The sequence below is a fragment of the Conger conger genome, chromosome 11 (assembly GCF_963514075.1).
Source record: "Conger conger chromosome 11, fConCon1.1, whole genome shotgun sequence".
NCBI classification, from domain to species: domain Eukaryota; kingdom Metazoa; phylum Chordata; class Actinopteri; order Anguilliformes; family Congridae; genus Conger; species Conger conger.
This window is the reverse complement of record NC_083770.1, coordinates 11506006-11533607: the sequence shown is the minus strand read 5'-3', so window position 1 is coordinate 11533607 and position 27602 is coordinate 11506006. Positions and strand designations below refer to the sequence as shown.

At 46.3% G+C, this 27602-nt stretch overlaps 3 protein-coding genes across 5 annotated transcripts; 2 read left to right on the top strand and 1 right to left on the bottom strand.

The window, feature by feature from the left end:
- Positions 1-1518: 1518 nt before the first annotated feature.
- smim15 (small integral membrane protein 15) lies at positions 1519-6052 on the top strand. Its single transcript, XM_061259814.1, has 2 exons — positions 1519-1677; positions 4912-6052. Exon 2 carries the CDS (start codon positions 4928-4930, stop codon positions 5147-5149), a length of 222 nt encoding a protein of 73 aa, XP_061115798.1. The 5' UTR covers positions 1519-1677; positions 4912-4927; the 3' UTR covers positions 5150-6052.
- An 898-nt stretch (positions 6053-6950) lies between these two features.
- On the bottom strand, positions 6951-13962 carry ndufaf2 (NADH:ubiquinone oxidoreductase complex assembly factor 2). 2 transcript variants are annotated; one of them, XM_061259813.1, is made up of 4 exons: positions 13295-13962; positions 10867-10944; positions 9091-9131; positions 6951-7892 (listed from the first exon to the last, which is right to left on the bottom strand). In XM_061259813.1, exons 1-4 carry the CDS (start codon positions 13404-13406, stop codon positions 7641-7643), a joined length of 483 nt encoding a protein of 160 aa, XP_061115797.1. In that variant the 5' UTR covers positions 13407-13962; the 3' UTR covers positions 6951-7640. The 2 variants fall into 2 exon arrangements, with proteins under 2 accessions (XP_061115797.1, XP_061115796.1); XM_061259812.1 differs by having other exon boundaries at positions 10855-10944; positions 13295-13642.
- Positions 13554-26420, top strand: ercc8 (excision repair cross-complementation group 8). 2 transcript variants are annotated; one of them, XM_061259810.1, is made up of 12 exons: positions 13554-13920; positions 14502-14597; positions 15526-15627; positions 16562-16685; positions 19118-19199; positions 20589-20657; positions 20753-20819; positions 21630-21733; positions 22563-22687; positions 23302-23499; positions 24048-24149; positions 25562-26420. In XM_061259810.1, the coding sequence occupies exons 1-12, from the start codon at positions 13844-13846 to the stop codon at positions 25622-25624; spliced, it is 1209 nt and encodes a 402-aa protein (XP_061115794.1). In that variant the 5' UTR covers positions 13554-13843; the 3' UTR covers positions 25625-26420. The 2 variants fall into 2 exon arrangements, with proteins under 2 accessions (XP_061115794.1, XP_061115795.1); XM_061259811.1 differs by lacking the exons at positions 13554-13920; positions 14502-14597; positions 15526-15627 and adding an exon at positions 18286-18494.
- The last annotated feature ends 1182 nt before the right edge of the window (positions 26421-27602 follow it).

The window sequence follows — 27602 nt, the reverse complement described above, 5'->3', positions numbered from 1 at the left end:
TGCCATCGCTGTAATATGCTAGTGTATGGGCCAATCAGCATCGGATTTTCAGACGGTGTGACCGTGATCGTGTGGTTGGTTCAGGCTGCTTGCTGGTGAGCAATCCGACAGTGGGATTTTGATGATCGATTATTTAAAAAATGGAGGAAGGTCGGCTCATCCCATATTGAGCTGCACAGCTACGCTATGGGGTCTGTTTTGTCCAGAAGACTGTAATTGATCTGAATGTTTCTTCATTGAATCGCAACTTTATCAAAGCCAGATACCTTGTTGCGCTTCCCAAAAAGACTGGCCACAAAAACACAAAGTGGATTTCAGCTGAATTGAAGGCGTCTAAAATCAGACCGCATGTAAAACAGGCCGTTAAAAATCACTCGAGTGGGATGGTTTCTGTTCTTGTTACAGAGGTTTACTGCCCCAAATATTGGTTTGCTTCAGTGCAATGCAAAACATCTGTTTCGCACTGTGTCACACAAACAGGCGCACGCCTTTGCGCGAAAAAGGGCACCTCTAAAAACTCAGCTTCGGGAGGCTGTTAAAGAAAATACCGCAGCATGTTATTGCTTTTGTTTTCCAGAACATTCACAGCTGGGATTCCTTTCGGAGTTCCTTTACTTTGGCAGCATTGCTGTTTATACAATGGCATTTGACCGTGCTATCCAAAGGAGTGTGAGAACACATGAATGATGCGTGCATGCGATTTCCTCCCTTGATCGTCTGATTACATTACATTCATCCAGCAGATGCTCTTGTCCAGATAAACTGGAACAATGTAAGAGTCGTGTAGGCTACAGGAATAGTACCAGACCATTATATTATGTATTTGTCACTCATATCCAAGATTACTCATATCCCCCCCCCCCCCCCCCCCCCCCGCTCCATAAAAGAAGACGTTTATTAAAGAAACTTAACTGAATGCATGCACTTTTCTCAAGGGGTCAGCAAGTTTCTCACTCTGAATATGAACCAGCAACCATAAACCCAGATACTAAATAGTCACACCACAGCCACATACAATAAAACACTGGGAAAACATCCCACGTTTTCCGAGGAAATAGCCTTTACTCTGTCGGTAAATGAAGTCAAAATCAAACCGAAAGTGGTCATTTGGGATTTAATTCCCGAAGATAAAGTGAGCTAAACACAAAGAACAGTTTGCCGATTTCCTGAGAAGTCCACTCATGAATACCTCAATACACCTTGAAGCAGAGGCGGGAGATTTCAGTGGTTTGTTTGACGTCTTGAAGTAATTATCTGGACATTATGATGCGTACCAAAAAGGAACAGAGCCTTTGTGCGGTTATTGCACACCAGATTATACGACTCGGATGGGATTTATGGTTCAAAGTATTCAATTTGCTCAATTCCCAGTTCCAGCACATAGCGTTGCCACATGTTTTTTAATTTGTTCAGCTGTTTCTTGTGTAGCAAACTATTATTCGATGTACGTAATTTTTGGCTTTAGCAGCCTTTTCTGGGTCACGGCAGAAATAACACTGGTGGGGACATGGTTTTTTAGATCCAAGAGCTGCAGTAAGCAAATACAGCCCAAACCCAGTAAAACTACAATTCCTAATGTGCACGTTCGGCACCGTGACGTTCCTTCAAATCACTTCCTCAGTTGGAAGAAGCGGTTTCAGACGGAGAAGTGCCATCCCGTTTTCTTCTTACTGTCGGGTGACTATCAGATTTATGATATATCTATTTAAAGATGTACATGAGCATTGTGAGCATTTGTATAGTTTAATCCATGTGATGAAAGTGAACTAGATAGTATGAATGTTAGTCCCTTTGTTTGATTGCTAACATTAGCTAGCTGGTAGCTATGGCTTGCGGCCGACTCTTGTGTGGTTTAGCTCGTAGCAGATAGTAATAAGTTAGTAGCTATATATTTTAATATCTATCATTAGTTAGCGCGTAATAAAGACGTTACACCTCTAAAACAGTAATTAGTTAGGCAGATTTAACGGTACACCCTGGCGTGATTAAATTTGATTCGACAAACTAAGTTAGCGCGCTAAGAGTAGCCAACATAGCTCGATAATTACTTCGAAAAGATGGTATATATGCAGGAAATATTAACAAGCGAAGGAGTTAACGAAGGTTTGATTTAATTCCGAAGACGTATAAACGAAGAAGGCATGCCACACTGGGTGGGGATTCTGCTCTTTCCTCTAACTTGCAAACTGGGGCCAACTGGGGACATCTCTTCCCCTCTATTGCCCCTCCTCATCCTCTCGCTCTCTCACACACACTTAATATGCAGACCATTGGCCGTTTCAGTTTGAAATAATTCAAATACATTTAAATAATGAATGAATGAAATAAGTAAACGTAAAAGTGTTCCGCTTTGAAAGTTGAGGGTGAGGTATTTACACTTTACGCCCTCATCACTCAGCCATATTTGCCCAGGAGTTAGTCACTTGACGAGGACATAAGGAGGTTCTGTATGCCGGAGGCTTTGATAGCGCCTTCCTTGTAGTGTCGCAGGTTTCAGACCTACATTCTTAAAGAGTGCCAGCGCAGAAGTCAGCATGGCACGGGTTCTGTCTTATGCGTGTTCCTGTACACGAGGCAACGCAGTTTTTGTGAGAAGGCAGGAGTGGGTTAGCAGATGACCACGACGGATTGCATGTCGTTAACGGGGAGAAAAAACTGTCTCGGTGCGGAGTCGGCCCACACTGTTTACGTCGCGAGGGAACGTGTCAACGTGACATTAGCGGGACGTTTCCGAGGGACTGTAATTCCTGGCTGCCCACAGTCCTAAGGAGACCTTGAGCGCCACATGGTCCAGATTGTGTTTGGTTTCGCAGCAGCAGTTTGTGGTGGTCAGAGCTCTGGGCTCTGGGCTCTGATTTTGGGAGGGGCGCCTGCTGTAACCCCTGAGCTCAGCGTTTTCTCTCCCCGCTGGGTAACTGAGGCTGTCTCTGGGTGACCTCATGAGCATTTTTTGGTGAAATTCCACAGCCAAGTTGGTGAGACCAAAACTAAAACCCAGTTTTCTTTTAAAAACACCCCTCTTCTCCTGCGGGGTGTGTTATTTTGGGGGTATATGTCAGGGTTTCACCCAGGAAAATAATTAGTGGAGGGGGGCCTCAAAGGGTATAGCAGGGGCAAAAAATGAAAACATGACTACACCATGCTCATTTTGTTATATCACGCAATTACTGAATAGTTCAACATAAGATGATATACAATTATATACATACGCAAAAGCAACTAGCCTATATGCCTCAGGACATTTTGACTGTGGCTGGCAAATTTCAGCGGTCAATCCGAAAACTGTTTATTAAAGCAACCACTGTGGTGTGGGTAAATTTAATAAAAATAAATCAGATTTTTCTCAGATGTGTGTGGAGGCGCTTGTGAATTCAGTAGCGCCTCTGCTAATAAGGCTACTTCCACGCATGTGAGGGCACTGCTGTGGAAGTGAGGTAAAGGCATGATCACCCGTTCTCTTTGTGACACATTATTACCATCTTCTAGAATGTTCCCTGCTCTTATTATTTATTATATCTAGTCTAGAATTACTGGTTTCGGTTTGATTCTGAAGGTACGTAACAAATTTACTCAACGTGTTCTTTCTCTCTGGTGGCATTCTGGTCAATAATTGTGGTCTTTTTTCACTGGTGTTGAGATCATTCATTATTTACCTTTTTGTGGCCGGGGTGAATTGTGGAGTTAAGACTGGTGTGGTTGCTCAGCTGGTTATGTTCATGATGCTGTCTGCCGTCTCTTATTGTGTTCAGGCTGTTGATGGCGGTCTTATTGTGTTCATGTTGTTAATTGCGGTCTCTGGTTGTTTTCAGGTTGTTGATTGTGGCCTCTGACTCTGGTTGTGTTCTAGATGTTAATTGTCTGTCTGGTTGTGTTAATGTTGTTGATTGCCATCTCGCTAGTTGTTTTCAGGTTGATGACCGTGCTCTTGTTGCTTCTATTCAGGTTGTTGTCTCTCTGCCTGTTTGCAGGCTGTTGATTTTCTCTCTGGGTGTGTGCAGGCTGTTGACTGGCTGTGTGCTGGCTGTTGTCTCGCTGGCTGTGCGGAGGCTGTTGACTGCATCTCTGGCTGTTGACCGTCTCTGTGTTGTGTGCAGGCTGTTGACTGGCTGTTGACTGGCTGTGTGCAGGCTGTTGACAGTGGTCTCTCTGGTTGTGTGCAGGCTGGTGACAGTGGTCTCTCTGGGTGTTGACAGTGGTCTCTCTCTGGCTGTGTGCAGGGTGTTGACAGTGGTCTCTCTGGCTGTGTGCTGGGTGTTGACAGTGGTCTCTCTGGCTGTGTGCAGGCTGGTGACAGTGGTCTCTCTGGGTGTTGACAGTGGTCTCTCTCTGGCTGTGTGCAGGCTGGTGACAGTGGTCTCTCTCTGGCTGTGTGCTGGGCGTCGACAGTGGTCTCTCTCTGGCTGTGTGCTGGGCGTCGACAGTGGTCTCTCTCTGGCTGTGTGCTGGGTGTTGACAGTGGTCTCTCTCTGGCTGTGTGCTGGGTGTTGACAGTGGTCTCTCTCTGGCTGTGTGCTGGGTGTTGACAGTGGTCTCTCTCTGGCTGTGTGCAGGCTGGTGACAGTGGTCTCTCTAGCTGTGTGCAGGCTGGTGACAGTGGTCTCTCTAGCTGTGTGCAGGCTGGTGACAGTGGTCTCTCTAGCTGTGTGCAGGCTGGTGACAGTGGTCTCTCTAGCTGTGTGCAGGCTGGTGACAGTGGTCTCTCTAGCTGTGTGCAGGCTGGTGACAGTGGTCTCTCTAGCTGTGTGCAGGCTGGTGACAGTGGTCTCTCTAGCTGTGTGCAGGCTGGTGACAGTGGTCTCTCTAGCTGTGTGCAGGCTGGTGACAGTGGTCTCTCTGGCTGTGTGCAGGCTGGTGACAGTGGTCTCTCTGGCTGTGTGCAGGCTGGTGACAGTGGTCTCCCTCTCTGTGCAGGCGGCTGAGCTGGAGCATGATTGACCTGAAGGCGTGGGCGCAGTACGTGGTGGAGTGGGCGGCGAAGGACCCGTACGGCTTCCTGACGACCGTCATCCTGGCCCTGACGCCGCTCTTCATCGCCAGCGCCCTGCTGTCATGGAAACTGGCCAAGATGATCGAGGCGCGCGACCGCGAGCAGAAGAGGAAGCAGAAGAGGCAGGAGAACATCACCCGGGCCAAGAGGAAGAAGGAGTGAGGCCCCTCCCACCGCCCCGCCCGGGTCACGCCCCGGGTCGCACCCGGGTCACGCCCGGCCCCGCCACCCAACGGGAGACGGGCCGGTGCCGCGGTCACGTTTCCGGCGGGAGGCGTCGTGCGACTCTTGATAAATGCGGAGATGGGCAGGGCTTCCTGCGATAGGCCCCCACCGCCCGCATCATCGACGCGCGGGGCTGGGGTCGCGCTTTCCAGCGTTCCGCTCCAGTTCCACAAGCTGTCAATCAACACTCAGCCGCCTGTGACCCGTCATAACCCGCTAACCACAGACCCCTCCGAGTGCATGCGCATTCTCCATCTGTTCTTAAATCAGGCATTTCCCCCGTAACTTTGTGAGATCGACCTGTGCCTTTCAGCAGACAAAAACTGGTGCATTTTTATTGTTTTTTTTGTTACATTTTATTTTTGTTGATTTAAATTCAATTCTGAATAAAGCGGATGCATTTGCTGTAGGCAAACCAGTGGGGAAGAAAGAAAATCTAAAATATGAAAACATGAAATTAAATCACAGTAAACTGCAGGAAATCCACGTTATTGCTTACACCTTTATTCCATGATTCCGCCGTGTGACAGGAAGAAGATTCATTTTTATGATTCTCTTTAGCGCATGATGAAGTATGGGCACATAAATGATCTGGATCCAGTACTGTTGGTTTTGTATATGAAATGACCCCAATAATTGTAACCCCCCCAGGTGTGCAGGAGAAGATGTGTCCTGCTAAATCTTGTCCCGTTTTGTGAGGTATGGAGATTCACACCCTGCAAAATTCTGCTCCACTTTGCAGTGAGCAGCTCAATACTAGATTGGCCTGGAACCATTTTTCCCCCCTCTTCCTCTCTTGATTTTGTATAAAAGGAGAAATAAAAGACCAACTGAACAGACTTTGAGAAGTGTCTTGTCCCTTTGTCAGACGGTGGTGTCTCAGTGTTGAAAACGCCAGTGACTCAGTGTGAAATCATTTTTCGGATGGGTTGAATCAACTCTCGGACTAAAAAGGATAAACCCATCTCTCCATCCCCTCCCATGAATCACCCCTGAAATAACCAGGGGGTGCTAATTAGCGATGGGAGAGACATTTCCAGAAGCACTTGTTGGAGCGGCTACACCAAGCTGTCAGTCTTGTTTGAAACAAGTTCTCTCGACAGCCTAACGAAACAATTTGTTCAACTTAGTGACTCACTGATAATAACTTAGGACAGGTCTGCCCATTTTAAATTTCACAAAGCCTCATTCTATCATAACATGTATTCATAAGATGATGCCCTTGTGTGAACCTTTCGCTACACGAAGAACTCTTAAAAATGTTCAGTTTCTGACACCTGCAGTGTTCATTTAACAGGCCCTGCTGAGAAACCCTGTCAACTCCTGAGTTTCTTTCCCCTCTTGGCAAAAGTTTAGAATGAGGTCGAAAGGTGTTGTTCATTAGCCTCACAGACCCACTGACCTCCACGGCAGGGTTTATTCGGAAATAAATAAATAATAAATGGTTTAAAAAAAAAAAAACTAAACTAAAACTAAAAACAATCACACAAGTCAGAATAGAGACGGGCTGTTACAGACCCCGTGTGGAAGACAACAGAAGGTGACCAGCTGCCGTTTCCCGTTCATTCAGCATTCAGACCGTTAGCCACGCTGCTGCTCTTTAGCATCTGGAAAAGTCCTCAGAACTTAATAGCTCGTTTCCTCAATTGCAGTCCTTGTGTTTGGATTAAACACTCATTCTTGGAAGTCCCAAGACCACCCTCCCCCCCCACCCATAATATTTGTGGGTAGTGACGTCTCACATTTCATATTTTTATTGACTTAAATAGAGGGCATTCAGGCCCGTCTACATTCTCGCACACAAATAAGAATGTACACAAACACGGCCGACTGGAGCTCAGGTCATGTACGGGCCTGCACCCTCACAGTTCCATGACTTGACAAAAAGGTCAAATAAGCGTCGCAGACAAAATGGCCGCCCATTGCGAACAGCGGAATCACTGGGCTCATTCCAATCGCTTATTTTTGTTCTTGTACTTTTATCTACTCCTAGCTCCACCCATCGGGAGAGGGTAAAAAAAGAAATGAAGACAGTAATCGAGAAAAAACGTGAATGAGGCGAACTGAATGTCCTTGCTCCTTCAAACACAGTTGGAAGCCATGTCAGTTACGCACGTGGCAGAGAGGCAGAGGTGGAGCCACAGGCCAATCGTCACGCGTTCCGAAAAAATACTTCCGCAAAGGATGCGCTGATGTTCTCCTGCTGTAAGGAAATATAGGGAGTTCCTAACTTCTGCTTCTAGCTCAGAGGGAACATTTAACAGGCTGGAATGTCCTTAAAGATGGCGGACCTCGGTCGATTTCCGGGTCAGGAGCAAGTAAAAGAAAAAGAGGAAAAGAATAAGCGAATGGAATGAGCCCACTCGAAAAAACTCAAAATTTTAAAGCATTTCAATTTTGCATGTGTCCAGTCTGGGGTGGGCGGGGTCTATTTTTTGGGGGTGTTCCCTCCCGGGGTCCAGGCCCCTGGCTGGAATGTGTTGGCGGTGCTGACAGGCTCCTCCCCCTCCTGGACCTGGCCGTAGTGAGTGGCAGAGGCGTGGCCTTTGATGAGGGTTTGGGCGGGGCGCGCCACCAGCCCGTCCTCGTACTCCTGCCTCTGCAGGGCCAGGTCTCTCTGCTCTGCCTCCTCAACCCGCAGCTTCACCTCCGCCCTGTACCGCTCATTCTGCAGCAGCTCCTGAGGAGACATGTGCACGTAAATATACACACACACACACGCACACAATTATACACATACACACACACACACACACACACACAATTATACACATACACACACACACACACACAATTATACACATACACACACACACACGCACACACACAATTATACACATACACACACACACACGCGCAATTATACACATACATATACACACACACACACGCGCAATTATACACATACATATACACACACACACAATTATACACATACACAATTATACACACACAAACACGCACACACACAATTATACACACACGCACACACACAATTATACACACACACACACGCACACGCGCACACACACAATTATACACATACACACACACAAACACACACACACACACACGTAATTATACACACACATACAATTCAACACACAATTATACACATACACACACACACAATTACATGTGCACGTAAATACACACACACAATTATACACATACACACAATTACACACACACTCAATTATACACATACACACACAACTACATGTGCACATGTAAATATACACACAATTATAGACACAAACACAATTATACACATATACAACTACATGTGCACACGCAAATATACACACACACCTACATATGCACATGCAAATATACACACAAACACAATTATACACATATACAACTACATATGCACAAGCAAATATACACAATTATACACACACAGACAATTATACACATATACAACTACATGTGCACACGCACATTTACACACAAATATACTCACAAGCACCCACACAATTATGCACACACACAAAATTATACAAATACAACTGTGTGCAAGCAAATATACACACAAACACGCACACAATTGTACGCACACATGCGATTATACATTCAAATGCAATTATACACAAGCAATTACAAATGCACACAGAATTAGAGACACAATTATATGCTCAAAATTATACAGACACATACTAAGAGGAACACTACTCAGTGAATTAGGTCAAAAAAGGTAAAAACTGGAGTCACTGGAAGAAATAAGGTGATTCTTTATTGTCAGTGACATATTTAAACAAATCTGCGTTAAATTTGATTGCTTCAAACAATCAAGTGACAAGCTGTTTTGGGACCTCATGTCTGCCATCACTACCCTACATGCACTGCTCCACTTTCACACAGCTGTAATCTCTCACCTCGACTGTAGGGGGCGTCTTCCTTCTGCCGCGAATCCAAGCTGCAGGAAGACAGAGGGACACAAGGGATGCATCAATGAAATACAACACAAAGCAGAACTACACCTGTCCCAGACCCCAGTGCCTGTGAGCATGGGCTACCTACACTAGGGGGTAACTGCATTGTGGTGATAACTGCATTAGGGGGTAACTGCATTGTGGGGATAACTGCGTTAGGGGGTAACTGCATTGTGGGGATAACTGCGTTAGGGGTAACTGCATTGTGGTGACAACTGCAATAGGAGTAACGGCATTGTGGGAATAACTGCGTTAGGGGGTAACTGCATTATGGTGATAACTGCGTTAGGGGGTAACTGCATTGTGGTGATAACTGTGTTAGGGGGTAACTGCATTATGGTGATAACTGCGTTAGGGGGTAACTGCATTGTGGTGATAACTGTGTTAGGGGGTAACTGCATTATGGTGATAACTGCGTTAGGGGGTAACTGCATTGTGGTGATAACTGTGTTAGTGGGTAACTGCATTGTGGAAATAACTGCATTAGGGGGTAACTGCAGTGTGGGGGTAACTGAGTTAGGGGGTAACTGCATTGTGGGGATAACTGCGTTAGGGGGTAACTGTGCTGTGGGGATAACTGCATTAGGAATAACGGCATTGTGGTGATAACTGCATTAGGGGGTAACTGCATTGTGGGGATAACTGCGTTAGGGGCTAACTGTACTGTGGGGATAACTGCAATAGGAGTAACGGCATTGTGGGGATAACTGCATTAGGGGGTAACTGCATTGTGGGGATAACTGCATTAGGAGTAACTGCATTGTGGTGATAACTGCGTTAGGGGGTAACTGCATTGTGGTGATAACTGTGTTAGTGGGTAACTGCAGTGTGGGAATAACTGCATTAGGGGGTAACTGTGCTGTGGGGATAACTGCATTAGGAATAACGGCATTGTGGTGATAACTGCATTAGGGGGTAACTGCATTGTGGGGATAACTGCGTTAGGGGATAACTGTACTGTGGGGATAACTGCAATAGGAGTAACGGCATTGTGGGGATAACTGCATTAGGGGTAACTGTATTGTGGTGATAACTGCATTAGGAGTAACTGCATTGTGGTGATAACTGCATTAGGGGGTAACTGCATTGTGGGGATAACTGCGTTAGGGGTAACTGTATTGTGGTGATAACTGCATTAGGAGTAACTGCATTGTGGTGATAACTGCATTAGGGGGTAACTGCGTTGTGGTGATAACTGCATTAGGAGTAACTGCGTTGTGGTGATAACTGCATTAGGGGGTAACTGCAGTGTGGTGATAACTGCATTGTAGGATAAGTGCATCATGGGATGTGTACATTGTGGGACAATTGCCTTGTAGGATAGGCACATTGTGGGACAAGTGCATTATAGGATAGGTGCATTGTGGGACACACACACTGTGGAGTAACCACGTTGTGGGATCAGCACACGTTAACTAAAGCTCATTTTCTGCCACTTGGGGAGTCTCTCTCATCTCCCCTCATTAGCATCCCCTGCTTAGCATGCATGGATTCTGCACTGAACCCCAGTAACCCCCAGCCCTACCCGGCAGTGCGCTCTGCACTGCACATGAAAGAGAGCAGGGAATTAAACTGGGCGGTAATCGCGGGGAAAAAGGGGCAGAGTGCGTGGAGTGAGACGGAGGAGGAGGAAGGATGAAAGGGGGAAAAAGATGAAAAGAAGGACAGAAGGAGAGAGAGAGATTGAGAGACCCGCCCCAGCCTTACCGTCCCACTCACAGGGGATGTTCCCCTCCAGGTACTCAAACTCCTTCGGATTGGCAGCCTCTATCATTCTCCTCTGCCGCACACTCCGCCCTGCAACACAGAGCAGCACGTCACACACACATACACACACCGAATACACACACACATACCGAATACACACACACACACACACACACACACACACACACACACACACACACACACACACACACACACACACACACATACACACACACCCACACAAACGCCCCAAACACACACACACCCAACAAACCGAACACACACCACACACACAGACACCAAACACACACACACCAAACAGAAACATACCCAACACACACACACCCCAAACACACACACACCCCAAACACACACACACACACACACACACACACACCCCAAATACACAGCACACCGAACACACACACCCAAGAGACACACACCCAACACAAACAAACACCCAGCAGCTGCACTTGGCTGAAAATGTCCATTCCTCACCATGGTATGGGGAGCAGGAATTCACGGTACATATACAGTGAGATAGCAGAGGTAATTACGCATGAAAGAGCAGGCCTGTTCACACGCAGCGAGGAGTCCACATCAGAGGACAAACGAGCCCAGGGAACGGCGTGTCATGCTACATACGTGTTCCCAGGCGAGTACACCCACGAAACAAGAGTGACGGAATGCACGCGGTCGCGTCACATTTTCCGTGGAACCCACACCCCCATTAACGCGTGACGTGACGGGCGTTTTCCAGAGGGAGCCCGCCCGTTTTTCCGGATGTTTCTGGGATGAGGGAAGCGCCGAGTCATGTGCTCGGTGGAGACAGCGTAAGAACATCAGAGTGTTCTAACACCCAGGGATGACCTCACTCTATCCGTGATGTCACAATTTGTATCACTCACTCCAAACACATGCTATCGCTCAGTTTATACCAGTTTTTAAATTGATTTCCACAAAGAGGACATGAATTGATGTTTTATTTTATCAAAGCAACACAACACAACACACACACACACACACACAGGCAGAGGGTGAGTCAACAAGTGAGCCCTTTTCTAATGATTGGAAGGGATTGGTCTTGTCACAATGTTTTAACACAAAAAGCCTATTGTACCTTTAAGTGAGTTGCAGGATATGACATAAAACATTATTGCACGACTGGCGAGCAAATATAACAGAACTACTTCCATTTTCCCCACAGCAGAACAAATGTGTGACAGACCAGGGATCTGGACTGTCCCTGTTCAGTCTCTCAGCTCTGATCCAGGCCAGGTGAACGTTAAAGAGCCCTCCCCAAATGCGATTGGTGCATTTTAACTCGCCGCTTCTGTTGACGGCGGCTTCTGTGTGGGGCACACACCTGTCACTCGGGGGCAGAGGGATTAGCAGAGATCGCACAAGGGCGAGGGTGTTCCTCTTTTCAGGCAGACTTGTTTGTTTTTGCCTTCATTAAAAAAAGGGGAAATTAAACGCCACATGAAGCAAACAGTACAGACAGAGGGCACTGTTTACTTGGCCCTTAAGCCGGTACAGACCAGCTCCACCTATTCAAAGAGAGCACTGAAACACTGAAACGGTGTGTCTCAGCAGGCCGCACGATTTACATAATACATCGCTATTATTTACAGAACACTGGACAAGATAGACGGAGACGGAGAGAGAGAGAGAGAGAGAGAGAGAGAGAGAGAGAGAGAGAGAGAGAGAGAGAGAGAGAGAGAGAGAGAGAGAGAGAGAGAGAGAGAGAGAGAGAGAGAGAGAGAGAGAGAGAGAGAGAGAGAGAGAGAGAGAGAGAGAGAGAGAGAGAGAGAGAGAGAGAGGGGTCCTCAAGCAGAAAGAGCATTGACACACAAACATATGACACGCAACAATTCCTCAACAAAAGCAGGGATGTGGATGGAAATGAACAATATTATGAATGTGAATTATGTTTGTGTTGCACTTTTTTCAACACCAGACCCGTCAATCACAGCTGCATAGGCAAACGTTCTGCAGGAAAAACCACACCCTCTAGTGTCCATAGAGCAATACTGCTGGATAAGGCTTACTGTTTGTTGGTCATATAAAATATGAAATAATTGTACATTCAATCTTAAACTTAATTTATCTCAGCACATCCACACACAAACAGAGATACACATATACAAACAAATTTTCTCTCTCTCTCTCTCTCACACACACACACACACACACACATACATACATACATACATATCTTCTTGAGGCAATCACCTGTTTGAAAACAAACCCCCGTTATATAGGCCTATTTGTATGGCTAAGTTAGATATATTTAAATGAATTGTGTAAGGAAGTTACCCTAAAAGATGTACCAAATGTTTAGTACAAGTCTTCAGAAAAACGACAGCAGTTATGCCAACAAGAAAAAAGTAACAGTCTGAGCTATGTGGTTAGCTAGCCTCTTGCATTCGGAACTCACCCGTCCATGTCTTCTGCTCTGGTATAAAGAAGTACTTATTCCCGAAATGGTCCGTACCAACATGTTCTTTGACTATTCTGAAGCTTCGGAATAAGGCGGCTATCCTGCTCATTGCTGAAACAGTGAACTAATTGAGTTTTCCTTGAATACAGTTTCATTAAACGGGCATTTAACCTTAGCTGTCAGAGGCAGCCAAATGCTAGTGCGTTACAAGCTGTTTAATCATTGGTCCATGTGTTTACGACAACCAATGGGCTGCTTCGTTGTTCAAAGGTTACGTTTCAGAACAAGATGTCGGCGCCTTCTGGATGAAAATGTTATTCTTGATTAGAATAATTAAAGTGTTGCCCAAATAGTTTTTATTTTATTTTATTTATTTATGGATATCAGAAACCGTAGTGTTTTGGAACCCAGATCAAAGCGATTCCTTAGACATAGGAAGCGTTTGTTGTGCAGTTTGGTTATTCTAGCCAGCTCCTGTTAGCTAACTAGTTAGCTTTCTTTCCACCCACATCTATAAATTACCGATATCTTTCTTATACCCCCAAAATGTTGGGGTTTCTGTCAGCACGCCAGACAGGATTGGACGACCCATTGCGACTCAGACGCGCCGAATCAACGAGGAGGTAATTTTATAGCAGTTTTAACTTAGTTAACTGATCTGCTGACCACTTAATGTGACGAATACTCCAAGATACTCCGCTTGTTAATTGCTATAAGAGGGTATAGTATTTGCAACATTTACTTAACGTTATATAGTTAACTTTCCAGCCAGTGTCCAGTTTCCTTTTTCGTGTAGTTCAGGTTCTAGCAGTCACCCTGCACTAACCTATGCTTTTGTTCGCCTTTTTTACTTTTTTAAAATCACATCCACTACGCGTCACTGTTTCCCTACTTTGTGACACGGTGAATCAGAATACAAGGCGAAGGCGACTGTTCTGTAATGTGTCCTTAAACTATCAGACCTGCATGTTGCTACCTATGCTTAGTTCAAATAATGAACTAGCCTACACCGACTAAACACAGAAAACCAATGACACGTGCCGAACCAAAAGTCGCTCATACCATTACGATGTAGGAGTGTAGTCTTATTCGCATATCAACGGAAATAAGGCATTGTTTTATGGTTATTGTTCAGCTGATAATGCTTTTGCTCAGCTATTCAATCGGGCAATAAAGTTCCTGCTCTGTTTTCCTCCTCCCGTAGAGTTCTCAGCTTTGAGCTAAACCCCGACCGAGAAGTGGACCGCATCCATAGCAACGGAATCAACACTCTTGACATCGAGGTTATCGATGGCCGATAGTACGTAAATAAATATCAGTTTTCCTTTTCAACGAATTTGATCACATGGGTTTGCTTATGAATTCTACAGTTGGATATTTATCATCAGTAGTATTTCAAAATGAGACGGAATCTTGTTGGGAAGATCCTCCTCCTCCTCCAGCTAGTGGTTCATCTCAGTTCATCATGATGTGACTTTAATCAGAAAGAAGGTTTCAGAAAGATAAACAAATAACCTTTTATCTATACTGGTGTTTCAACAGTGTTTGACAGGTGCACCTGTGTTTGTTGTAGGTTGAATGTGAGTCAGAAAGGCAAACAAGGGAAAAGCACCCCGTATAGCATGTTGGAACAGCTTCAGCCATTGCTGGTGGAAACGCATTTCATGTTCCAACTTGCAGTGTTCAGTTGCTAATACTCTATTGTCAAATACAGAAGTCACCAATTTGTGATGATGGTCAAACCATTTAGGATAACCCTCCATAAACGCATTTAAAATCTTCTTTCTACCAACTGGAAACTTAAATGCTTTTAACAATTAATATTTTTATTTTATTTTATTGTGCCTTTATATAACCAGGTACGTCAATTGGGAACTCAGTTCTCTTTTACAGTGACAATATCCGGAATTGAAATATGTAAGCGAGGGATTGTGTAGCCAATCAAATTTAGCAGGGTGATTAGGAGAGCCAATTTATGTGCACCCCAAGGTTAACACCCCTTTAAGTACCAACGAGAACTTTAATGGCCACACATGAGTTAGGAGCTTGGCTTCACATCTCATCCAAAGGGGGTGAGCCCTCCTACACGACTGTGTCCCCATCTGTAATGACTGGTGGCTAGCCCTAGCCCTAGCCCTAGCCCTAGCCCTAGCCCTAGCCCTAACTCTAGCCCTAACTCTAACCCTAACTCTAACCCTAACCCTGTGCCTCTCCTGTCCCTCCTGCAGCATGCTGTCGGGCGGGGCCGATGGGGTTATCGTGATCTATGACCTGGAGAATGGCAGCAGGAAGCCCCAGTACACCTGTAAAGCAGTCTGCACTGTGGGCAGGTGAGGAACCACCTGTTCTACTAACGCTGCATTCCAGACAACCCCCGAAGTCCAGTTTTTCTGACCTCCTACGAGGAAAAATGCAATAGAACGTCACTCAAAGTGGGAATTCTGCCTCTACCCTGACTTTAAGAGAAACAGTTGTCTGACGTTACACGGCAGTGGCAGGAACCATGGAGGTGCTCTTCCTAAATAGTAAACCATCAACTAAAAGCCAATGTAAAGCATTTTTCCTGCATGGCGTTAAAATACTTTCACAGTAAAACCTGTTCTGCAAGTAAGTCTGTCAAAATATGTTGCCAATGTTATTAATTAGCTGGTTAGGGCAAATGTCTGCACACAACTTATCTGGGGAAAATGTGAAAACGGCCAAAAAAAACATGTGGAAACTTTCAGAAATATACAATTTACTGACTTTTGCAGATTAGCTACCAATGTAGCTAGACTGGAGCATTTAACAAGTGGTATATTCTGCTGTTGGGTACGTGCAGAATGCAGACAGTTAATGTGGCTATACACTTGCCACATAAACACCACCAGTTTTTCCATAGTCAGCCATGTTTTTTGTTTACATTTGGTGTCGTGCACCTGGAATGCTTGCAGGTTGGAAGTTGGAAATTCCAACCTCCGCCTCCGAATGGAACGCAGCATTAAACCTCCTGTCCACCAGAGGGCAGCATTCTGTAGTGGGAAATTAGTAATACAGGTCATTTTCCTTACAATGGTATAATATTATATTTTCATAAAAATATGGGTGAACAGATATTTTAGGTGTGTGATGGTCTGATGTAAGATTTTGAAGATGTAAAAGTGATTTGATTGGCCTGTTTATTGACCGCGTGTAAGGGTGGTGCTGAGCATTGCTGATAATGTCTGTGTGTGTGTGTGTGTGTGTGTGTGTGTGTGTGTGTGTGTGTGTGTGTGTGTGTTTCAGGTCCAGTCGTTATGTGCACAAGTTCAGCGTGGAGACGGTGCAGTGGTATCCTCATGATACTGGAATGTTCATCTCCAGCTCCTTTGACAAAACAATGAAAGTCTGGGACACAGAATCTCTGAAGGTGAGTGTCTGTCTCTTTCTCTCTCTCTCCCTCCCTCCCTCCCTCCCTCCCTCTATCTTTCACCCATGCTATCACTTTACCTCCTGTTTCTGTTGCCCTTTCTCTCCCACTTCCTCTTTCTCTCTTCCTCTTCTGATTCCTATCTTGTCAATTTATCTCTCTGCCTTTCTCCTTTTCTTTCTCACTCAGTCTTTGCAACAGCTTCAAGTATTAAAGGATTATATGACGCCCCCCCCCCCACGCCTTTCTCTCTCTCCCATAATCCATGCTCTGTAATACAATAGCTCCCTCTGTTTGTTTGTGTCGAAGCCACAGATCGTGGCTCGGTTGAGCAGCCAGTTTGGTGATGATCTGGGTTAATGGCTAACAGCAGTCCACGAACCTTCCCAGATTGACATTACAGTGAGAAGTGAGTGCTGTGACCACACGGTCACAAAACCAGTTCCACTTTGGTTAAGCGGATATGAAAGCCACGTTGAATTATATAGCAGTTATCTTGAACAATGTCACCTTAACAAGCGCTTAAAGGTTGCGTGAGGTGGAAGCGGAGCCAGCAGGCTCTGGTGAAAAGCGCAGGAAGATGAAGGCGTAAACAGCGAGTCCCCTCTTCCTGCCCTGAGCGGAAGGGGTTAATCATTAACGCACTTTTCTCTCAGCTCAAAGTGCGTCTGTGTCTCCGTCCGGCTGGGTCCGCGCCGTGCCTTCATTTGCATGGGCTGCGTACGGGGCCGGTCGTGTCGCCGGCCTAGCGTTAAGGCGAGGTTTGCATAACGTTCCACGCCGCGGACGCTCTCCCCCAGCTGCCCGTCATTAGCGTTGCCGTGGAAACCTGCCGAAGGGCTTTCCGGAGGGGGGGGGGGGGGGGGGGGGGGGGAGCGGAGCTCGGGCCCGAAGCGGACTTCCGTGTTTCTCTCTCCCGGCCCGGGTCGTATTCCGACTCCTTTGACGGAGACAATGCCCGCCTTTCCTTTTACAGCCGGCTGCTTCAGGAAGTCTCGTCGAGGAGGAATGCCTTCTGACGGGCGCACGGCTTTCACAAGCGCCCACATTTCGGGGTTTATAGGGGGCTGAGTAAAATAAACAGCAGGAAGAACATCTGCGTGCTTCCGTACGGGACCAGTGTACGCATGGAGACCGCTCAAGGCCTGTGCAAACGGCTGCCAAAAAAACCAGGATGTGGGAAATGTGCATTTAAAACGAAAAACACACAACACACGTACCAGATTTTTGAAAAAGGAGGTCAGACAGTGCGATACCTTAATGTATTTTATTTTATTGGTTTACTTTATTCAGACAGAGTGAAAGCAGAGGGGTTTACTGATAGAGATGGAATCACAGAAACGGTCGGAGCAGAGAGTCAAGCCCCTGACCACACTGGGAGATTTATACCGTGAGCACTTCATTAGGTATTTATTAGACTTATTTTTTAGACTATTTTTTAGACTTCTGTAGCTTACCCACTTAAAGCTATGTTGTGTTGTGTGTCTTCTGCATACCACTGTTGTAATGTGTGGTTATTTGCTTTACTGTCACCTTCCTGTCAGCTTTGACCAGTCTGGCCATTCTCCTCTGATGTCTCTTATGGCATTTCTGTCTGCAGAACTGCTCCCCACTGGATTTGTATTGCATACTCTAGAGACTAGTGTGTGTGAAAATCCCAGGAGATCAGAAGTTTCTGAGATACTCAAACTACCCTGTCTGCCACCAACAATCATGGTTGATGTGAACATTAACTGAAGCTCCTGACCCGTATCTACATAATTGTATGAATTGCACTGCTGCCACACAATTGGCTGATCGCATGAATAAGTAGGTGTAATAAAGTAAAAATGTTCCTAATAAAGTGCTCGGTGTGTGTGTATGGGTCGAAAATCAGCTGCCCTATGCAATAAAATGTCCAGTGCTAATTCAGCTCCAGTTTGGCCGTAGTGGACTAATAAACTCTGCGAGAGTTACTTTAACGCTGAACATTTTACTGTCTACAGACTACGCCCCGTTGTGTCAATGTGTGTGGTTCTGTAATCCCTGTGCGTTGTCTAGGCAACGCTAATATCCTGTCCTTTCAGTTTTGTTTCATGATTTTGCGTGTTGAGGCTGCATGGCCCAGTTCCTGGAGATCTACCATCCTGTAGGCTTTCACTTCAAAGTTGTGCTTTGTTAGGGTTGGAGTGAAAGCCTATAGGATGGTAGCTCTATAGAAACAGGGTTGGGCAGCCTTAGTTATCCCACAATGGTAAACCGACTGACAGACACAGTGCTCTTCTCTACTCCCCCTGCTGGTCACAACCTCTTCGGCGCGTGGTATTGTTCGGATGAGAACACTGGAATGAGGATGTGGCATGGAATGTAGGAATGTGTAAGTTTAATGGTATCTGTTAAAAATGTAGGCGTGAAAAATAACAGTGTTCTTCTTCTGTGTTTTGTGCTCTCAGCCTGCCGAGGTGTTCCAGTTCCAGGGAAACGTATACTGCCACCACATGTCTCCCATCGCCCGGAAACACAGCCTCATCGCAGGTGTGCGTTGACCCGCCCGCGTGAACCAGACCGCGCCATCCTGCCCCAAAAAACGACGTTGTTTGCGCTAACACTGTAGCGCCGCTGTTCGATTCTAGTTAAACTTCAACTCCAACATTGTAAAACATGACCGTTGTCAAGCGAGCACTCCGCGGCACAGAGGGAGCGAGAGAGAGAGAGATTGATAGAGAGAAAGAGGGAGAGAGGTGTTGTAAAGATTGGCAGGGAATGTTCTCTCTTTCACCCCAGAAAGCTGGATCAACAGGTTGCGCATACTTCCACACCAACACCCAGCGTCCTGCGTGCGGTGAAGGAATGCGTCAGACAAAGACGCGCGCTGTAGGAGTCGTGCGCACTTTCGACGAAACCCAGTCATTGCCTGAGCCCGGCTCCGGGAATGTGCTGATTCCGTCACTGTGGCTGCCCTACTTTTCAGGGGATACCCCTTAACGGAGATCTGTTGTCTCAGAGCAGGGGAACCCGCAAGTGGGTGTGTAATTTTCACATTTCTAAAGGCACAGTCTTAGCTGTGCTTCATTCACTGGTCTTACATGAGAAAAACACTAATAACTAACACTAATGACCTCCGCCAAGGACGTTATGTTACGATGTCTGCCCGTCTGTTTGTCTATCTGTGACAAACATATCTGGAAAAGTAATGGCCGAATTGGCATGAAATTGTGAATGATGTGTATGTTCATGTTCTCCAGAGGAAGAAACTTCTTGATTTTGGTGACCCCATGACCCTTTCTCTAGGGCTGGGGTGCACAACAAGGGCCGATCCACTTCAGGATTTTGTGCCAACTTCTGGTCTTAATTATTTAATTGACTCAATCATATCTTATCTTACGTGCATGTGTACTGGCTACAGCTGTGTATCCTAATGATTTTAATGTGCTCAAGTACAGGCTTGAACCACCAGAGTAATTTATAGAGCTGTCAGCGAATTCAAAACAAGGCAGTTGGTTGGAACAAAAACCAGTACGCAGACCGGCTCTCGAGGACCGGAGCTGTGTACCCCTGCTCTAGCACCACCATCAGGGAAAACCTGCAGTTTGTGATTGTTATATATATAAGTAATAGCCATATTGTTGGGAAATTTTATGTGCACATTCATGTTCCCTGGAGGAAGAACCCCTTTGCTTTTGGTGACTGCATGACCTTTCCTTTAGTGCCACAACCATGTCTTGAAAAGTAAATACTAGATTGGCAAAGACATTTAGTGTGCACATTCATGCGAGGGGAGATGGCTGCACCCTGCTGAGTGCATTCTTTTTTAGTTCAAACTGAATTCATTTTGTAGCTTTTCCGTGCTGGATTACTGGTTTTATTTATGCTTTTTTTGGAGAGAAATGAAATAATGCAAATGTAATATTTTACTGCTTTCAGTTGGCTCTGAAGACCCTAAAATCCAGCTGTGCGATCTCAAGTCTGGGGCGCGCAGCCACATTCTACAGGGTGAGTGCTCCACTGGGTAAGTGTTCTGTTTTCCATTGTTCAAGTGTTGCTGGGTGGTGCTGGTGATGATGATGGTGATTATTTTCCCTCCTCAGGTCACAGAGGGGAGGTCCTGTCAGTGAGGTGGTCTCCCCGCTATGAACACATTTTAGCTACCGCCAGGTAAGCTTCCACAACATACACTGCGTCCCCACATTACACTGGTGAGGGCTGATGGGAAGTGTAGTTTAAGAGGCTGTGGAGTTGTGTTTCAGCGCAGACAGCAGGGTGAGGTTATGGGATATGAGGGGCTGATGGGAAGTGTAGTTTAAGAGGCTGTGGTGTTGTGTTTCAGTGCAGACAGCAGGGTGAGGTTATGGGATATGAGGGGGCTGATGGGAAGTGTAGGTTAAGAGGCTGTGGTGTTGTGTTTCATCACAGACAGCAGGGTGAGGTTATGGGATGTGAGGGAGCTGATGGGAAGTGTAGTTTAAGAGGCTGTGGTGTTGTGCTTCAGCGCAGACAGCCGGGTGAGGTTATGGGATGTGAGGGGGCTGATGGGAAGTGTAGTTTAAGAGGCTGTGGTGTTGTGCTTCAGCGCAGACAGCCGGGTGAGGTTATGGGATGTGAGGGGGCTGATGGGAAGTGTAGTTTAAGAGGCTGTGGTGTTGTGCTTCAGCACAGACAGCAGGGTGAGGTTATGGGATGTGAGGGAGCTGATGGGAAGTGTAGTTTAAGAGGCTGTGGTGTTGTGCTTCAGCACAGACAGCAGGGTGAGGTTATGGGATGTGAGGGAGCTGATGGGAAGTGTAGTTTAAGAGGCTGTGGTGTTTCAGCGCAGACAGCAGGGTGAGGTTATGGGATGTGAGGGGGCTGATGGGAAGTGTAGTTTCAGAGGCCGTGGTGTTTCAGTGCAGACAGCCGGGTGAGGTTATGGGATGTGAGGGGGCTGATGGGAAGTGTAGTTTAAGAGGCTGTGGTGTTGCGTTTCAGTGCAGACAGCATGGTGCGGTTATGGGATGTACGGAAGGCCGCTGGAAGTATCTTCACCTTGGACCAACACAACGGGGAGAAGTCCAAAGCCTCGTCAGAGGCAGGTGAGGTCATCTTCACCATCTCTATCACAGGTTGCTGTTTATAATAATCAAAGCAGTCCATGTTCTCTAGTTTACTTGGTTTGCAGATTCTGGCCAGGCTTTCCTTGAAAAAAAGATAAGTGCAGCTCTTTTCTTGGCTAAATAATGCAGTATTTCAACATATTTATTTATAAGTCTGCAGGAGGTAGTTAGTCGGCTCTTCTGTGCAGTTCTGAGGACTGATTTATTTATGTCTTTTAAGATGCGTATCTGTCTTTGGGAACATAGTTTCATCAAGACTTACCATGTGACATTGTTTTTGCTCTCAGAGTGTGAGAGGGAGAGAAAGAAAGGGAAAAAGAGGTGGAGAAAGAGAGCTGGAGAAAATCGAGAGAGAAAGAGGCGGCGAAAGAGAGAGGGGTCTCTGCGGCAGGTTGATGTCACGTTCCAGGAGGACTTTGCTCATTGGGCCTGATGAGGAGTGTTATGGTGGTGGTGGCCGCTGTGCTGGACCACAGGTGAATTTATGAACCTTGCATGAAAACCCAAGGACTATGCTGAAGGAAAAAAAGACTGAACCAGCTGCTGCTGTGACAGTGTAGATGCAGACAGAAGCTTTAGTGAGTAGGTAAGATTCTGACCGATCAACCAGTTATTGATGCAAAAGTGTAGTTAGTGTGTAAAAGAAGGTCCAGTCCATCAGCACGTAAACATACGACTTTCGCTTCCACCAATCGCAGCCCTGGCCCTGCTCCTGAGGCTTGTATTGTGGTTTTGGGCCGGGTTTAGCTGACGCGTTGTCACTTCCTGTCTGAGTGCGGTGCGCTTTGTCGTTGTGTTTTGGTCTCAGTGAACACGGCGCACAACGGCCGAGTGAACGGGATGTGCTTCACGCCCGACGGCCTCCTCCTCCTCACCACCGGCACGGACGACCGCATGCGTCTGTGGAACAGCGCCACCGGGGAGAACACGCTGGTACTGCACCCTTCCCGGCTCCAACTGACGCTAGATCAGCGCTTTTCCTTCCGCTACCTGCTAAATTATTTTAATTCAGATTTTACGTCATCGTCTACCAGTATGTCGATCAAATGTTTGTCAATTTTCCGTTCCCCTCCAACCAATAATATCCTTTCCACACAGCGGCGTGTCCTCATTTTACGTTCTCCTCCTCCTTTGATGTCAGTCAAAAAATATTTCACTAGTGCACATGTCATGTCACTTCCGTTTCAGCGAGCCTTTAATCTGCTGCACCTGAGACACACCCGTGCCTGAACTGAGATATGTTCTGCTCTCAGATCGTGAAGGAGATAGTCATGTATCAGTGCTATGGACTGAAATACTATAGTCACGCGTTAGTGCTATAGACTGATAAACCATAGTCATGTGTTAGTGCTATAGACTGAAATACCTGTCGTGTTATAGACTGAAATACCTGTCGTGTTAGTGCTATGGACTGAGATATCATCGTTAAGTGTTAATGCTGTGGACTGATAAAACATAGTCATGCGTTTATGCTATAGACTGAAATACTAGTACTATAGTACTATAGTCATGTGTTAGTGCTATGGATATGGTTGTTGTTGTTCCAGGTGAATTATGGGAAGGTGGAGAACGATAGCCGTAAAGGCCTGCAGGTGGCCGTCTCTCGGGGGTGCAGCACGGACTTTGCGTTCGTGCCGTGCGGAAGTTCGGTGGAGATGTACGCCCTTCACACGGGGGAACGGGTCAGCACGCTGAGGGGGCACTACAACAACGTCAACTGCTGCGTCTTCCACCCCGACTACCAGGCAAGAGCTGAAATCAAAATGAACCTTTTCCTCAATTTCGTTAATTCTTCATAACCATACGAACACGCCTTAAAGTGTATATATTCTAGAAACGTTACAATGTGGTAATACTGACCATGTATTTTCACACCAAAGTTTTTTTCCATTCAATCCCTGGAAAATGAGAATTTATGAGATTTGACATCATCGTGTACCAGCGGGTGTGTATTTAGATCAAATGACTTTCATATTCTGTTCCCCTCTAATCCATATCCTTTCACGCAGCTGTGCGTATTCACCCCCCCTCCAGAGGCATAGGCTATGGCAATAAAATATTTGAATATTTGGCTCTTGCGCAATCACATGCCCAGTGAGAAACTAAACTGACCCCCAACCCCAAAACTCCCTCCAGCCCTGAAACTGCCCCTGCCCCCCCCCCCCAGGTCTGGTCACCTCTAACCCTGAAAAAGCCTTCCAGCCCTGAAACTGTCCCCTCCCTCAGAGTGCTGTTGGTTAACTTGGGTGAAACTGTGTTATATTTACTCAACCTGAACACCCTCTCCTCTCAGGAGCTGTACAGTGGTGGTAAAGACTGCAACCTCCTGGCCTGGGTCCCCTCCCCCCGCCCCCCTGACACTGAGGAGGATGACGAGCGTGGCTCTGCTGGACAGGTGGGCGTCGGTCACCGCTTTTGCTTCAAAATGCCTACAACGCCTGTACAACTCACTCGTACAACTCACCTGAGCCTAATACACCTGTACGACTCACCTGTGTCTAATACACCTGTACAACTCACCTGAGCCTAATACACCTGTACGACTCACCTGAGCCTAATACACCCGTACAACTCACCTGTGTCTAATACACCTGTACGACTCACCTGTGTCTAATACACCTGTACGACTCACCTGTGTCTAATACACCTGTACAACTCACCTGTGTCTAATACACCTGTACGACTCACCTGTGTCTAATACACCTGTACAACTCACCTGTGTCTAATACACCTGTACAACTCACCTGAGTCTAATACACCTGTACGACTCACCTGTGTCTAATACACCTGTACAACTCACCTGTGTCTAATACACCCGTACAACTCACCTGAGCCTAATACACCCGTACAACTCACCTGAGCCTAATACACCCGTACAACTCACCTGTGTCTAATACACCCGTACAACTCACCTGTCTCTAATACACCCGTACGACTCACCTGTGTCTAATACACCTGTACAACTCACCTGTGTCTAATACACCTGTACGACTCACCTGTGTCTAATACACCTGTACAACTCACCTGTGTCTAATACACCTGTACGACTCACCTGTGTCTAATACACCTGTACGACTCACCTGTGTCTAATACACCTGTACAACTCACCTGTGTCTAATACACCCGTACAACTCACCTGAGCCTAATACACCTGTACAACTCACCTGTGTCTAATACACCCGTACCACTCACCTGTCTCTAATACACCTGTACGACTCACCTGTGTCTAATACACCTGTACAACTCACCTGTGTCTAATACAACTGTACGACTCACCTGTGTCTAATACACCTGTACAACTCACCTGTGTCTAATACACCTGTACAACTCACCTGAGTCTAATACACCTGTACAACTCACCTGAGTCTAATACGCCTGTACAACTCACCTGAGTCTAATACCCTTGTACAACTCACCTGAGTCTAATACCCTTGTACAACTTACCTGTGTTTAATGCACCTGTATGACTCACCTGAGTCGAATACACCTGTACGACTCACCTGTGTTTAATGCACCTGTATGACTCACCTGTCTTAACTGCTACAAAGCTTCAAACTAGTGAAAAGTCTCTCTAGTCTTGATTTTGATTTTCAATTAATTAATTTTTATTCCCTGAATTGTCGGAGCTGAAAATGGAAAAATGGAATTAAGCCCAACCCTGCTGACTTCTGTGTATTATTTGTTGTTATTTAAGATTGGACTGTAAGAACTGGTCCTAAACTTTTAGGACAGGAAGTGAAACATGTCTCTCACAATCCAGCGTGCTCATTGGCTGTTTTAAAGGGGAATCTTGCTCCCTGTTGGCAGGGAGAGGGTCGCGCCGCGGTCAACCCTGCGCTGAGGGACGCCTGGAGCAGCGACGAGGACTGAGTCTCTCCCCGTCGCCACGGCAACGCACCCGGCGCCACACGCCCCCGGCAAACCTGCCGTTCGCTGTGAATAAAAATGAAAAAACGGTATTAAAAGACAGGGCGGGGTGTGTGTGTGTCTGTGTGAGTGTGTGAGTGTGTGAGTGTGTGAGTGTGTGAGAGTGTGAGAGTGTGTGAGTGTGTGAGTGTGAGTGTGTGTGGCAGGACTGGGGTGTGGCGGCCCTGGGTTCCCTGCGCTGTTCGGTAGCTGGAGTCCTCCGGGGCAGTGACTACTCCGCTCAGCCGGTGGGAAAAAGCAGGAAAGGGGTGTGCACGTTTGGGAACGTGCGTGTGCATGTACAAACAGCCTCCAGACCTGCTAATGCAGGCTGCCAGCGTGAGAAGGTCCAACGAACACGGGGGAAACTTTCAGGAATCCTGGAGAGTTCAGAAAATGAAGCGACAATACTCCAAAGCCTGCTTAGTATCTCTCTGTAGGACTGACCCCTGTGGGGCTGGAGCTGGAGCAACTGGGTGCAAACCCCCCCCCCCCCCCCCCTCAGGGACACCGTTTTAGTTGGCATGCTCCCATCTGTACAGAAATCACCGGAGGAAAATTATGCACCAATGGTACTGCGCCCAGGTGGAGAACTTCTGATGAACTTATGCCCTTAATTAAAACTTGCCACGAAGAACAGAGTTGAGTTAGTCTGCAGAATGTGTATTTTTATACAATAGAATAAAGGTGTGATCATGTTTGTGGTTCTGCAAAAGAGAAATGTTCAATTGTTTATACAGTGGTTAAAAAAACATTTAGTCTTGTGGCACGGGTGGGTGGGGTGGGTGGGGGGGGGACAATGGCTGGCAGCGTTACAAAGGAATTCTCCCTTCAAGATGAAACGCGCATTAAAAAAATGAATAAATATGGGAGTTGATTAGTTGTGTAAACTGATTATGAATGTGAGGGCCTCCGGCAGCACTGTGCGTACCCCCAGTCTCAGCCACCCACCAGGAAAAGGCCACGGTTGGTATCGGGGCTATTCAAGCGCCCAGAAAGCCTGCGGAGGTGTGAATGCACATGGTACAGGGGCAGTTTCACTCGCTCCGATTTGCACATTCATTCTCATTTATGAATCAACATGGTTTCTGTTGATTTTATGATCGCTGATAAAGCTTTGGCAATATCTATTGAAAAATCAGGCCAATAAATCATTTCGAAAGTGAAAATTAAATTGATACATTTACTTCACGTATGACTCCACATGCAATCGTTTTGCTTCATTCATTTCTCCTGTAAACTCCTGGTGTCCCTCCGTTTTAACCCAATGGGAAAGTGGATAATGTGTTTGGGGTGATGTTTGATGTTTGATGTACTAGTGCTGTCCATGTGAACGTTTAAGAGGCCTTTATGAACGTTCACATGTACTAGTGCTGTCCATGTGAACGTTTAAGAGGCCTTTATGAACATTCACATGTACTAGTGCTGTCCATGTGAACGTTTAAGAGGCCTTTATAAACGTTCACATGTACTAGTGCTGTCCATGTGAACATTTAAGAGGCCTTTATGAACATTCACATGTACTAGTGCTGTCCATGTGAACGTTTAAGAGGCCTTTATGAACGTTCACATGTACTAGTGCTGTCCATGTCAACGTTTGAGGCCTTTATGAACGTTCACATGTACTAGTGCTGTCCATGTGAACGTTTAAGAGGCCTTTATAAACGTTCACATGTACTAGTGCTGTCCATGTGAACATTTAAGAGGCCTTTATGAACGTGAACTCCATGTGCTGCACCTCTTGCCTTGTTTCACATACATCTTGGCATATGTGCAATTATGTGTTAATTCTTCTATGGGGTTATTTAATGTTACAGTAAACATGGTGTGGTGTCACAGGGTAAATGCCTCAATGGAGACTGGAACCTGCAACCTCTAGTCAAACTGCTGTACCACATTAGCTGCTTACACAAGGCTAACAAATCATATGATTGCACTATAT